The following is a 13,975-nucleotide window of genomic DNA, read 5'->3' as shown; positions in this document are numbered from 1 at the left end:
TCTGGCCATCTTCCATCTATTGCTGTACTGCATCAGAAACCTTACTTTCAAAAGCACATATTGGACACACAAGACTTAGACACAGACACCTCATGAAGTTTTTTAATTTATAAAATAAAAAAATATATTAGAAAATCACGTTTGCTATGGAATATTCTCTTGAGAACTGATACCCAAGTGACTCTGATAAGAGGAGACAGTATATTGCTTCACTAAATATAACAGCAGACTGACTCTCGTGAAGCAGACATTTTGAAATTTGAAAAAGAAACTGCTTTTAATTCAGGCTTAAGTCACGACTAGCAGACGGAGATTCGAGCCTGTAACCTGATTGACCCCACACAGATTTAACGCTTTATGTTAGTGTGTTAAACGGTAAGTAGAGCCTTCTTAGCACGGTATTTATATCGGTGTTAGTATATATATATATATATATATATATATATATATATATATATATATATATATATATATATGTAGTGTCGAATAGGTAAAACTTGCAATTGTGGCTTAAATAGTAACGCTCTTACCGAATAAAGCAAGCGAAAATTTATTTAGCAAAAATCATTCTGAACCCAACGAAAAAAACATATTTCATTGTGTTTTTTTATTATTAAATTACTGTAAGCTTATCTAAGATATATTTAGTTGGATTAGGCTAAATTAATTGCGCTTGTTATAATAAGATTAGGAAAGTTTTCTAAGGTTCTTCTGGTACAAAATTATTAATTTTTACATTACATATATGAAAAAATATATCTTTAAAGGTATAGGAGAAAATTTTTGAAAAGACCTAATTGTAAATGAGTTCTTGCTAAATGACCGATTTTACCTATACGACAGTGTTGCAGGTAGTTGTGGTACGCAAACTGTGTACTTCACGTACCACCAAAGAAAGAAGTCACTAACAGTTAGGTTTTGTGACCTCATCAAGTGGCCTGCAAGGTCACCGGACCTAACTGTTTGTGACTTCTTTCTTTCGGGGTACGTGAAGAGCACAGTTTACGTACCACCACTATCTGCAACCCTGGACGAGCTGGAAATTTCAGTCGCTGAAGCAGTTCGCATGATAACACCAGATATACTACAGAGCGTCTGGACCGAACTAGACTATCGCATCGATGTTTGCCGAGCAACCAGAGAGCCGCACGTTGAGTGCCTTTAATGCTACTCTATACCACATGAAACTGAATGAAATCCTGCATCTGAAGCTACTAACTGAGAAAGATTATTACAGCAAAGTTACATGTTATACCTGTTCGAAATCAGGGAGTGTTTTTTGTGGCCACCCTGTATATGTATATATGTATATATTTTTTTTTATTATCACACTGACCGATTCCCACCAAGGCAGGGTGGCCCGAAAAAGAAAAACTTTCACCATCATTCACTCCATCACTGTCTTGCCAGAAGGGTGCTTTACACTACAATTTTTAAACTGCAACATTAACACCCCTCCTTCAGAGTGCAGGCACTGTACTTCCCATCTCCAGGACTCAAGTCCAGCCTGCCGGTTTCCCTGAACCCCTTCATAAATGTTACTTTGCTCACACTCCAACAGCACGTCAAGTATTAAAAACCATTTGTCTCCATTCACTCCTATCAAACACGCTCACGCATGCACGCTGGAAGTCCAAGCCCCTCGCACACAAAACCTCCTTTACCCCCTCCCTCCAACCTTTCCTAGGCCGACCCTTACCCCGCCTTTCTTCCACTACAGACTGATACTTTCTTGAAGTCATTCTGTTTCGCTCCATTCTCTCTACATGTCCGAACCACCTCAACAACCCTTCCTCAGCCCTCTGGACAACAGTTTTGGTAATCCCGCACCTAGCCTCCTAACTTCCAAACTACGAATTCTCTGCATTATATTCACACTACACATTGCCCTCAGACATGACATCTCCACTGCCTCCAGCCTTCTCCTCGCTGCAACATTCATCACCCATGCTTCACACCCATATAAGAGCGTTGGTAAAACTATACTCTCATACATTCCCCTCTTTGCCTCCAAGGACAAAGTTCTTTGTCTCCACAGACTCCTGAGTGCACCACTCACACTTTTCCCCTCATCAATTCTATGATTCACCTCATCTTTCATAGACCCATCCGCTGACACGTCCACTCCCAAATATCTGAATACATTCACCTCCTCCATACTCTCTCCCTCCAATCTGATATCCAATCTTTCATCACCTAATCTTTTTGTTATCCTCATAACCTTACTCTTTCCTGTATTCACTTTTAATTTTCTTCTTTTGCATACCCTACCAAATTCATCCACCAATCTCTGCAACTTCTCTTCATAATCTCCCAAGAGCACAGTGTCATCAGCAAAGAGCAACTGTGACAACTCCCACTTTATGTGTGATTCTTTATCTTTTAACTCCACGCCTCTTGCCAAGACCCTCGCATTTACTTCTCTTACAACCCCATCTATAAATATATTAAACAATCACGGTGACATCACACATCCTTGTCTAAGTCCTACTTTTACTGGGAAATAATTTCCCTCTTTCCTACATACTCTAACTTGAGCCTCACTATCCTCGTAAAAACTCTTCACTGCTTTCAGTAACCTACCTCCTACACCATACACCTGCAACATCTGCCACATTGCCCCCCTATCCACCCTGTCATACGCCTTTTCCAAATCCATAAATGCCACAAAGACCTCTTTAGCCTTATCTAAATACAGTTCACTTATGTGTTCCACTGTAAACACCTGGTCAACACACCCCCTACCTTTCCTAAAGCCTCATGGTTCATCTGCTATTCTATTCTCCGTCTTACTCTTAATTCTTTCAATAATAACTCTACCATACACTTTACCAGGTATACTCAACAAACTTATCCCCCTATAATTTTTGCACTCTCTTTTGTCCCCTTTGCCTTTATACAAAGGAAGTATGCATGCTCTCTGCCAATCCCTAGGTACCTTACCTTCTTCCATACATTTATTAAATAATTGCACCAACCACTCCAAAACTATATCCCCACCTGCTTTTAACATTTCTATCTTTATCCCATCAATCCCGGCTGCCTTACCCCCTTTCATTTTACCTACTGCCTCACGAACTTCCCCCACACTCACAACTGGCTCTTCCTCACTCCTACAAGATGTTATTCCTCCTTGCCCTATACACGAAATCACAGCTTCTCTATCTTCATCAACATTTAACAATTCCTCGAAATATTTCCTCCATCTTCCCAATACCTCTAACTCTCCATTTGATAACTCTCCTCTCCTATTTTTAACTGACAAATCCATTTGTTCTCTAGGCTTCCTTAACTTGTTAATCTCACTCCAAAACTTTTTCTTATTTTCAACAAAATTTGTTGATAACATCTCATCCACTCTCTCATTTGCTCTCTTTTTACATTGCTTCACCACTCTCTTAACCTCTCCCTTTTTCTCCATATACTCTTCCCTCCTTGCATCACTTCTACTTTGTAAAAACTTCTCATATGCTAACTTTTTCTCCCTTACTACTCTCTTTACATCATCATTCCACCAATCGCTCCTCTTCCCTCCCGCACCCACCTTCCTGTAACCACAAACTTCTGCTGAACACTTCAACACTACATTTTTAAACCTACCCCATACCTCTTCGACCCCATTGCCTATGCTCTCATTAGCCCATCTATCCTCCAATAGCTGTTTATATCTTACCCTAACTGCCTCCTCTTTTAGTTTATAAACCTTCACCTCTCTCTTCCCTGATGCTTCTATTCTCCTTGTATCCCATCTACCTTTTACTCTCAGTGTAGCTACAACTAGAAAGTGATCTGATATATCTGTTGCCCCTCTATAAACATGTACATCCTGAAGTCTACTCAACAGTCTTTTATCAACCAATACATAATCCAACAAACTACTGTCATATCGCCCTACATCATATCTTGTATACTTATTTATCCTCTTTTTCTTAAAATATGTATTACCTATAACTAAACCCCTTTCTATACAAAGTTCAATGAAAGGGCTCCCATTTTCATTTACACCTGGCACCCCAAACTTACCTACCACACCCTCTCTAAAAGTTTCTCCTACTTTAGCATTCAGGTCCCCTACCACAATTACTCTCTCACTTGGTTCAAAGGCTCCTATACATTCACTTAACATCTCCCAAAATCTCTCTCTCTCCTCTACATTCCTCTCTTTTCCAGGTGCATACACGCTTATTATGACCCACTTTTCGCATCCAACCTTTACTTTAATCCACATAATTCTTGAATTTACACATTCATATTCTCTTTTCTCCTTCCATAACTGATCCTTCAACATTACTGCTACCCCTTCCTTTGCTCTAACTCTCTCAGATACTCCAGATTTAATCCCATTTATTTCCTCCCACCGAAACTCCCCTACCCCCTTCAGCTTTGTTTCGCTTAGGGCCAGGACATCCAACTTCTTTTCATTCATAACATCAGCAATCATCTGTTTCTTGTCATCCGCACTACATCCACACACATTTAAGCATCCCAGTTTTATAAAGTTTTCCTTCTTCTCTTTTTTAGTAAATGTCTACAGGAGAAGGGGTTACTAGCCCATTGCTCCCGGCATTAACACATCGGCCGTTTCCCACCAAGGCAGGGTGGCCCGAAAAAGAAAAACTTTCATCATCATTCACTCCATCACTGTCTTGCCAGAGGCACGCTTGCTCTACAGTTATCAAACTGCAATATGAAAACCCCTCCCCCTCAGAGTGCCGGCACTGTACTTCCCATCTCCAGGAATCCTGTTTCCCCGTATCCCTTCACTCCTATATAACATGCTCACACATGCTTGCTGGAAGTCTAAGCCCCTCGCACACAAAACCACCTTTACCCCCTCCCTCCAACCTTTCCTAGGCCGAACCCTACCCCGCCTTCCTTCCACTACAGATTTATACACTCTCGAAGTCATTCTATTTCGTTCCATCCTCCCTACATGTCCAAACTAACTCAATAACCCCTCCTCAGCCCTCTTGATAATATTTTTGGTAATCCCACACATCCTCCTCATCTCCAAACTACGGATTCTCTGCATTATATTCACACCACATATTGCCTTCAGACATGACATCTCCACTGACTCTAGCGTTCTCCTTGTTGCAACATTCACAACCCATGCCTCACACCCATACAAGAGCGTTGGTATAATTATACTCTCTTACATTCCCCTCTTTGCTTTCATAAATAAAGTTCTTTGTCTCCACAGACTTCTCAGTGCACCACTCACCTTTCTCCCTTCGTCAGTTTTATGAACCATCTGCTGACACTTCCACTTCTAAATATCTGAATACATTCACCTCCTCCATACTCTCTCCCTCCAATATGATATCCAATCTTCCGTTACCTATTTTTTTTCTTATCCTCATCACTTTACTCTTTCCTATATTCACTTTTAATTTCCTTCTTGTACATACCCTACCAAACTCATCCACCAACCTGTACACGTACACACACATGAAAACGACATGCAAAATACTGAGAGAAATTGACAAGGTGGACAAAGACAGAATGTTGCAGAGACTGGACACAGTAACAAGGGGACACAGTTGGAAGTTGAAGACAAATGAATCAGAGGGATGTTAGGAAGTATTTCTTCAGCCACAGAGTAGTTAGGAAGTGGAATAGTTTGGGAAGCGGTGTAGTGGAGGCAGGATCCATACATAGCTTTAAGCAGAGGTATGATAAAGCTCACGGTTCAGGGAGTGACCTAGTAGCGACCAGTGAAGAGGCGGGGCCAGGAGTTGGGACTCGACCCCTGCAACCACAACTAGGTGAGTACAACTAGGTGCGTACACACACACACACACACACACACACACACACACACACACACACATACACACATATATATATACATACATATATATATATATATATATATATATATATATATATATATATATATATATATATATATATATATATATATATATATATATATATATATATATATATGTCATGCCGAATAGGCAGAACTTGCTATCTTGGCTTAAATAGCAACGTTCATCTTCCCATATAGGACAAGCAAAAATTTGTGTATGCAATAATTTCGCCAAAATCATTCTGAACCTAACGAAAAAAATATATTTCACTGTGTTTGTTTAGTATTAAATTATTGTAAACAAATCTAAAATATATTTAGTTGGGTTAGGCTAAAATAAATTGTTCTTGTTGTAATAAGGTTAGGTAAGTTTTCTAAGAGTCTTTTGGTGCAAAATTATAAATTTTTACATCAACATTAATGAAAAAAATACATGTTTAAACGTATAAGAGAAAATTTTAGAAAGGACATAATTTTAAATGAGTTCTTGCTAATTGACCAGTTTTACATATTCGGCACGACATATATATATATATACCTCACTCATCTGTTAGCCAGGGAAGTTACCGTCGCTCACCTGCTCTCCGGGGACGTGCAAGGAGAGGCCAGACACGCCCTCCTTCAGCGCGTTGCCGTAGGGAGTAACCCACTCTGATCCCACCTGAAGAAGAAGAACACGTCTTTATTACATGGAGAAGAAGAAGAACACGTCTTTATTACCTGAAGAAGAAGAATTCGTCTTTATTACCTGAAGGAGAAGAGCACATATTTATTGCCTGAAGGAGGAGAACACAGATCTATCATCTTCTGTTGTGGAAGAACACAGATCCATCACCTAATGCTGGAGAAGAACATGGATTTATAACCTACTGGTGGAGTGGACCACGGATCTACCACCTACTGCTGGGAAAGGCACCGTGTTCCACAAGAGTCAATTTTTGGGAGCCCCCTTTTTTCACAATTAAACATGGCAACTGAAGCTTTCTCAAGCTTAGCTGAGTGACGCCTGGGACTTCACTGATCTTCATTCATTTTCTCTCCATTACTGTCCAGCATCCTCTGTTGCCCTTAGGACTGTTCTCAGGAAGACTGCGGCGAATTCTCTTGTTTTCCTCAGCCAGTCGCTGTATCACCTTCCTAGCTGAAGTTACCTCAGCCCAAAATTAGTCGAGAGAGAGAGAGATAGGGAGTCTCTCCACTGCTGTTTCTGGTTTCCACTCACCTTTGCTGTGTTTTACTAGACCTCTCAGATAGTACATGCACTTGTAAGTGAGAAAAAGGTGAGTCTGTGAATTGCGATTCACGGAGATCGTATTTAGGTTAGTTAAGATGTTGCTGTGAGGGGTGCTTGTGTTCACATCTATGTTACATCCGTAACCCTGGGCCTGTCTCATGACATTCTCATTGTTTAGGTTTCTACCATTGTTCTTCTGTTATTACCATCTCGGTTCTGTTATTCGTTTTCTTCTACGGTTATTACCATCTTTCTTTTAACGCAAACTATGTTCTACAATTTACTTCAATACCAAAATGCTTCTAACATGCTCTGTGGTGCTCGAGGATCAATTGAGTCCCTATACTTAGTGACTGGGTTATTTGGTATTCGTGTGAGTCTTTCTGTTATGTTCACCTGCAGGGTGTTTCGTGGTCTACTTTGTTTATCCCAGGAAGTCCCAAGACAGCTGCTGTCAGCAGTGTGCATGCTATCTTCCCTTGTGTTGATGCTGACTTCAGCTGTGTTCACTACCATGTTTGTATCTGTCATTCCTTTGGTGTGCAGGACTGCCAGGTTGTCATGGTTGCTATTTCTCATTGTTGTGAAGGCAAACGTCTTGCATATAGTACAGTTATACACCTCAGTGATTTGATAGTTGGTTAATGGAGTTTAATGCTTATCCACTACACTAGGGCCATTAAAGCCCTAGGTACAACTAGTGTGATAGGTGCAACTAGTGTGATATTTTATTGTGGCAACGTTTCGCTCTCCAGACAAGAATACTTTAACCCCTGACATAGGGATTATAAAAAACTCAGCATACTCAGTATACTCCGAGAAAAACATTCCCCCTAGGGTATATATCCTGAGCCTCACTGTAAACGTTAAAATCTATTCTATATTTTAAAATTATTAAGTAAGTCAAAGTTATTAATTATCAACTCCTATATTCCAATCTTAGTAATTACTGAATACCATTTAATTTTAATTGTAAATATTAGGATCAAGTGGATTTACGTTAAATCCCTAAACGCAGTTTTGATGACAGTTTAATGAGAGTAAATACAGGGTGTTTCAAAGATATGGACCCAATTTCAAAGCAGTATATACTGAAATTGGGTCCATCTTTTGAAACACCATGTATTTTAAATGTGATATTCGTAGTGAACAATCTCCTTCCTGGATTTAGCTGACTTCTTGAAAGTACTAAATAAAAATGACCAGGTTCGTGACACAGGTGTCAAAAATACTTTTCTGGGTTTACTGGCATTGCTTTATTACTGCCAACTAGTTGTAATAAAGAGATAACAGCCTAATAAGTAGCCTAATAACTAACCTAATAACTAGCCTAATAACTAACCTAGTAACTAACCTAATAACAAGTCTAATAACTAGCCTAATAACTAGGTTAATAACTGGTCTAATAAATAACCTAATACCTAGCCTAATAACCAGCCAAATAAGTGGCCTAATAAATAGCTTAATAACTAGCTCAATAACTATTTTAATAACTGGCCTAATAACCAGCCTAATAACTACCCTAATAACTAACCTAATAACCAGCCTAATAACTAGCCTAATAACTAGCCTAATAAGCAGCCTAATAACTAGCCTAGTAACTAGCCTATTAGTCAGCATAATAACTAGCCTAATAACTAATCTAATAACTACCTAAAAAACTAACCTAATAACCAGCCTAATAACTAGCCTAATAACTAGTCTAAAACTAGCCTAATAACTAGCCTAATAACTAGTCTAAAACTAGCCTAATAACTGGCCTAATAATCAGCATAATAACTAGCCTAATAACTAGCCTGTGCACTCACAGGTCAGTTATTAGGAGTGAGAATAAAAGTTTTCTTCCCAGTAGTTCAGACAACAGGAAGAATGAAAATATCCTGACATCTGTAAACTAAAAAGAAAACGGGAAATATATACCTTGAACCAGATGCGATATAGACGTCTGAGCTCTGGTCAGTAAAAATATCTTTGAAGGCATTAAAACAGTTCCGAAGCGTTCAAGGTGAAACGAATACATTAAATAAATACATTATTATTTTGTCTTCTCACAACTAACTCCGACACAGTGGAGATAAGTGTTTCGATCCTTCCTGAACCGAAACGTCGTCTGGGGGGGAGGGGGGGGTTATCTCCAGTTTGTGAATTTGTTGATAAGTTTTCCAGCCACAGTATTGTGGGTTAGTTGTGAAAGAGAAGCAGTGTGAAGGAAAGACAGTGAGAGACAGTGTGAGGGAGAGAGAGTGTGAGAGAGTGTGAGGGAGAGACAGTGTGAGGGAGAGAGTGTGAGGGAGAGACAGTGTGAGAGAGAAACAGTGAGAGAGAAAGACAGTGTGATGGAGAGACAGTGTGTCACTTTGAGGAAGAAACAGTGAAGGAGAGACAGACGGTGTGAGGGAGACACAGTATGAGGGAGAGAAAGTGAGAGAGAGACAGCATGAGAGAGAGACAGTGTGAAGGAGAGACCTACCTGGAGGTTATTCCGGGGATCAACGCCCCCACGGCCCGGTCCATGACCAGGCCTCCCGATGGATCAGGGCCTGATCAACTAGGCTGTTACTGTTGGCCACACGCAGTCCAACGTACGAGCCACAGCCCGGCTGATCCGGCACTGACTTTAGGTATCTGTCCAGCTCTCTCTTGAAGGCAGCCAGGGGTTTATTGGTAATTCCCCTAATGCTTGATGGGAGGCTGTTGAACAGTCTTGGGCCCCGGACACTTATGGTGTTTTCCCTTAGTGTACCAATGGCGCCCCTACTTTTAATTGGGGGGCATTCTGCATCGCATGCCCAGTCTTTTACTTTCGTAGGGAGTGATTTCTGTGTGCAGATTTAGGACCATTCCTTCCAGGATTTTCCAAGTGTAGATTATGATATACCTCTCCCTCCTGCGTTCCAACGAGTACAAGTCAAGTGCTTCCAAGCGTTCCCAGTAGTTAAGGTGCTTGACAGAACTTATAAGTGAAGTAAAGGATCTCTGTACACTCTCTAGATCTGCAATTTCACCTGCTTTGAATGGAAATGCTAATGTACAGCAGTATTCCAGCCTAGAGAGAACAAGTGATTTGAAAAGGATCATCATTGGCTTGGCATCTCTCGTTCGGAACGTTCTCATTACCCATCCTATCATTTTCTTTGCACTTGTGATCGTGGCACTGTTGTGATCCTTAAAAGTGAGATCCTCAGACATTACTACTCCCAGGTCCCTTACATTATTTTTCCGCTCTATTGTATGGCCAGAATCTGTAGTGTACTCTGTTCCAGTTATTATCTCCTCCAGTTTTCCATAAAAGAGTAGTTGGAATTTGTCCTCATTGAACATCATATTGTTTACCGTTGCCCACTGGAAAACTTTGTTTATATCTTCTTGGAGGTTAACCGCGTCCTCAGCAGATGACAGCCTCATGCAGATCCTAGTATCATCCGCAAAGGATGATACAGTGCTGTGGTGTATATCTCTGTCTATGTCTGATATGAGGATGAGGAATAAGAAGGGGGCGAGTACTGTGCCTTGTGGAACAGAGCTCTTCACTATGGCAGCCTCCGATTTAACTCTGTTGACCACTACTCTTTGTGTTCGATTTGTTAGGAAGTTGAAGATCCATCTCCCCACTTTCCCAATTATTCCTTTAGCACGTATTTTGTGCGCTATTACGCCATGATCGCATTTGTCAAATGCTTTTGCAAAGTCTGTGTATATTACATCTGCATTCTGATTTTCTTCCAGTACATCCAAGGCCATATCATAGTGATCCAGTAGTTGTGAGAGACAGGAGCGACCTGCCCTGAACCCATGTTGCCCTTGATTGTGCAGATTTTGGGAATCCAGGTGATTTGCAATCCTGCTTCTTAGCACTCTTTCAAAGATTTTTATGATGTGGGACGTCAGAGCTATTGGTTTATAGCTCGTAGCTAATGCTTTGCTGCCACCTTTATGGAGTGGGGCTATATCCGTTGTTTTAAGTGACTGGAATTTCACCCATGTCAAAGCTCCTCCTCCATAGTGTACTTAGGGCACGCGAGAGGGGTTTCTTGCAGTTCTTAATGAAAACAGAGTTCCACGAGACAGTGTGAGAGAGAGTATGAGAGAGAGACAGTGTGAGAAAGAGACAGTATGAGAGAGAGACAGTGTGAGGGAGAGACAGTGAGAGAGAGAGAGAGAGAGAGAGAGAGAGAGAGAGAGAGAGAGAGAGAGAGAGAGAGAGAGAGAGAGAGAGAGAGAGAGAGAGAGAGAGAGAGAGAGAGAGAGAGAGAGAGAGAGAGAGAGAGAGAGAGAGAGAGAGAGAGAGAGAGAGAGAGAGAGAGAGAGAGATAGTGAGTGTCAGTGTGAGGAAGAAAGGAAGAAAGGCTTATTCAGACAGTATTACCAAGGCTGGCTCCTCCTCAGGAAAATTAATGAATAGAAAAAGAAATAATAATTCACAAAGATAAACACTTTATTATTTAGTAATGCAAAGATAAAACATTAAAACATGAAGGTGTATCCTACTTGAAAGAAAAATGAAAAATGAAATAGAAAAATGACATTTGAATTCAACGCTAATATGTACAGTTATACTGGGGTGTCTGGTGGAGGTTGACACCGTCTTGTAGAAATTGTAGCCGTTACTGATGATGTGGGGGGGAGGTCACAGGTGTTGGTGACAACCCAACGACTAGTTCTTCACAGAGTCTATAGCCTTGAATAGTCAGTCCAGATGACAGGAACGCAGGTTCTTTACCACTGCAAAGATGAGGGGGTAGTGTCCTGTACACTTAATCAGGTAGGTAGATCATGAGGTGACGTCTCCAGACCGGTTTCAGTCCGTCTCCTTCAACACTTCTCGTTGGTTGGCAGGTGACCCGATCTGTCATTCCAAGCTGGAAAGAGAGACAGGTTACCCACTGCTTAAGAAATCACTCTCTATGATAAGTGCAAGATACTTAAAAAAGGTGGTGATTATCTAAAAGTCTCATGTGGAGCTTAAAACTGAAAGGACTAAGTTCATTATTGGTCAAAAGTGAAGCTTTCAACCAATATCCACTAGAATAGGAGCAGAGGCTTTCACTCACAGTTGTGCTGGGAGCTGTGAGTCGAGTGATTACTGTTTGGCCGGAGCCCCACACGTCACCTTTCGGGGTGGGGAGAAAGGGGGGAGGATAGCGGGAGCTAGACTGACCCTACCTTAACAAGCAGCCGGCAATCAAACTATAGTTACCATATACTCGCTCGCAGGTGCTGTGGTGTATATCTCTGTCTATGTCTGATATGAGGATGAGGAATAAGATGGGGGCGAGTACTGTGCCTTGTGGAACAGAGCTCTTCACTATGGCAGCCTCCGATTTAACTCTGTTGACCACTACTCTTTGTGTTTGATTTGTTAGGAAGTTGAAGATCCATCTCCCCACTTTCCCAGTTATTCCTTTAGCACGTATTTTGTGCGCTATTACGCCATGATCGCATTTGTCAAATGCTTTTCCAAAGTCTGTGTATATTACATATGCATTCTGATTTTCTTCCGGTGCATCAAAGGCCATATCATAGTGTTCCAGTAGTTGTGAGAGGCAGGAGCGACCTGCCCTGAACCCATGTTGCCCTGGATTGTGCAGATTTTGGGAATCCAGGTGATTTGCAATCCTGCTTCTTAGCACTCTTTCAAAGATTTTTATGATGTGGGACGTCAGAGCTATTGGTTTATAGCTCGTAGCTAATGCTTTGCTGCCACCTTTATGGAGTGGGGCTATATCCGTGAGAGAGAGAGACAGTATGAGAGAGAGACAGTGTGAGGGGAGAGAGGGAGAGAGAGAGAGAGAGAGAGAGAGAGAGAGAGAGAGAGAGAGAGAGAGAGAGAGAGAGAGAGAGAGAGAGAGAGAGAGAGAGAGAGAGAGAGAGAGAGAGAGAACACATTCGTACAGCATAATGATGTGAGAGTAAGACACATGTGCAACATCTGGGTATCTTTATTGTAGACGTTTCGCCATCCAGTGGCTTTATCAATACAAATTCTAGGACATAACTTGAAGACAGTAGAACTATGTACAGAAGATGAGGTAATCAGTCCCTCAACCTAGGAGTAGGTGCGAACAGCACCATAGTCGTGGAGATTCTGAAGCAGAAGAAAGAATCCTGGCGCTTATATAGTAACGTCAGGTGAAGCAGACGAGGGCAAATTCACTGGTAGGCGGGATTCCCAGTGGAAGTAGGTCCTTCCCAAAGAGATGGGTTAGTTGTGGTAGTAGTTGTCGTAGTCGTGAAGGTTATGTACATGTCCTCAGAATTAAGATTCCATGATGTTGCAGTGTCTGACAAGTTGTGTGCGAATGGTATATAATACCGACAAGATGAGAGTAAGACACATGTGTCTTACTCTCATCTTGTCGGTATTATATACCATTCGTACACAGCATAATGATGTCAACGAGATAAAGTCAGTTGATCAAATGAAAATGCTGGCCCACAGATGGCTCCAACTTCGTCCTGTTCCCTACTTGTATGTCTCATAACAATAAAAATGCTTTCAAATGAGCTGATGTAGGTAACAGCTCTTAGCTTGCCAATAAAGTTAGGAATCCTTAACCTGTAAATAGCTTGTCAATAAAGCTAGGGATCCTTAACCTTGTCAAACCCTGTGTAAAAAAAAAAAAAAAAAAAAAAAAAAAAAAAAAAAAAAAAAAAAAAAAAATAGATAGAGAGATAGAGAGAGAGAGAGAGAGAGAGAGAGAGAGAGAGAGAGAGAGACAGTGAGTGTCAGTGTGAGGAAGAAACAGTGAGTGTCAGTGTGAGGAAGAAACAGTGAAGCAGAGACAAGTAAGGTGGGGTAGGTCAGACGGATACGATGAGGTTTCTAGGAGTCACGTCTTAAGACTCAGTCTTAAGTCTTAGAACTCTATGTTAACTCTCAGTCTCAGACTTCTCCAAATATAAGATCGATGCTATATCGACAT

General features: G+C 41.0%; 1 protein-coding gene across 1 annotated transcript in view; it reads right to left on the bottom strand.

The window, feature by feature from the left end:
- Nucleotides 1-13,975, bottom strand: part of LOC128686467 (uncharacterized) — a 464,741-nt gene that overhangs the window by 154,865 nt on the left and 295,901 nt on the right. Inside the window, exon 5 of the mRNA XM_070086004.1 lies at nucleotides 6,396-6,479. Within this exon, the coding sequence (XP_069942105.1) occupies nucleotides 6,396-6,479 (84 nt within the window). The remainder of the gene's footprint in view (nucleotides 1-6,395; nucleotides 6,480-13,975) is intronic.

This window comes from Cherax quadricarinatus, chromosome 17 (genome assembly GCF_038502225.1).
Source record: "Cherax quadricarinatus isolate ZL_2023a chromosome 17, ASM3850222v1, whole genome shotgun sequence".
Taxonomy (NCBI): Eukaryota; Metazoa; Arthropoda; class Malacostraca; order Decapoda; family Parastacidae; genus Cherax; species Cherax quadricarinatus.
This window is presented reverse-complemented; position numbering and strand designations above follow the sequence as displayed.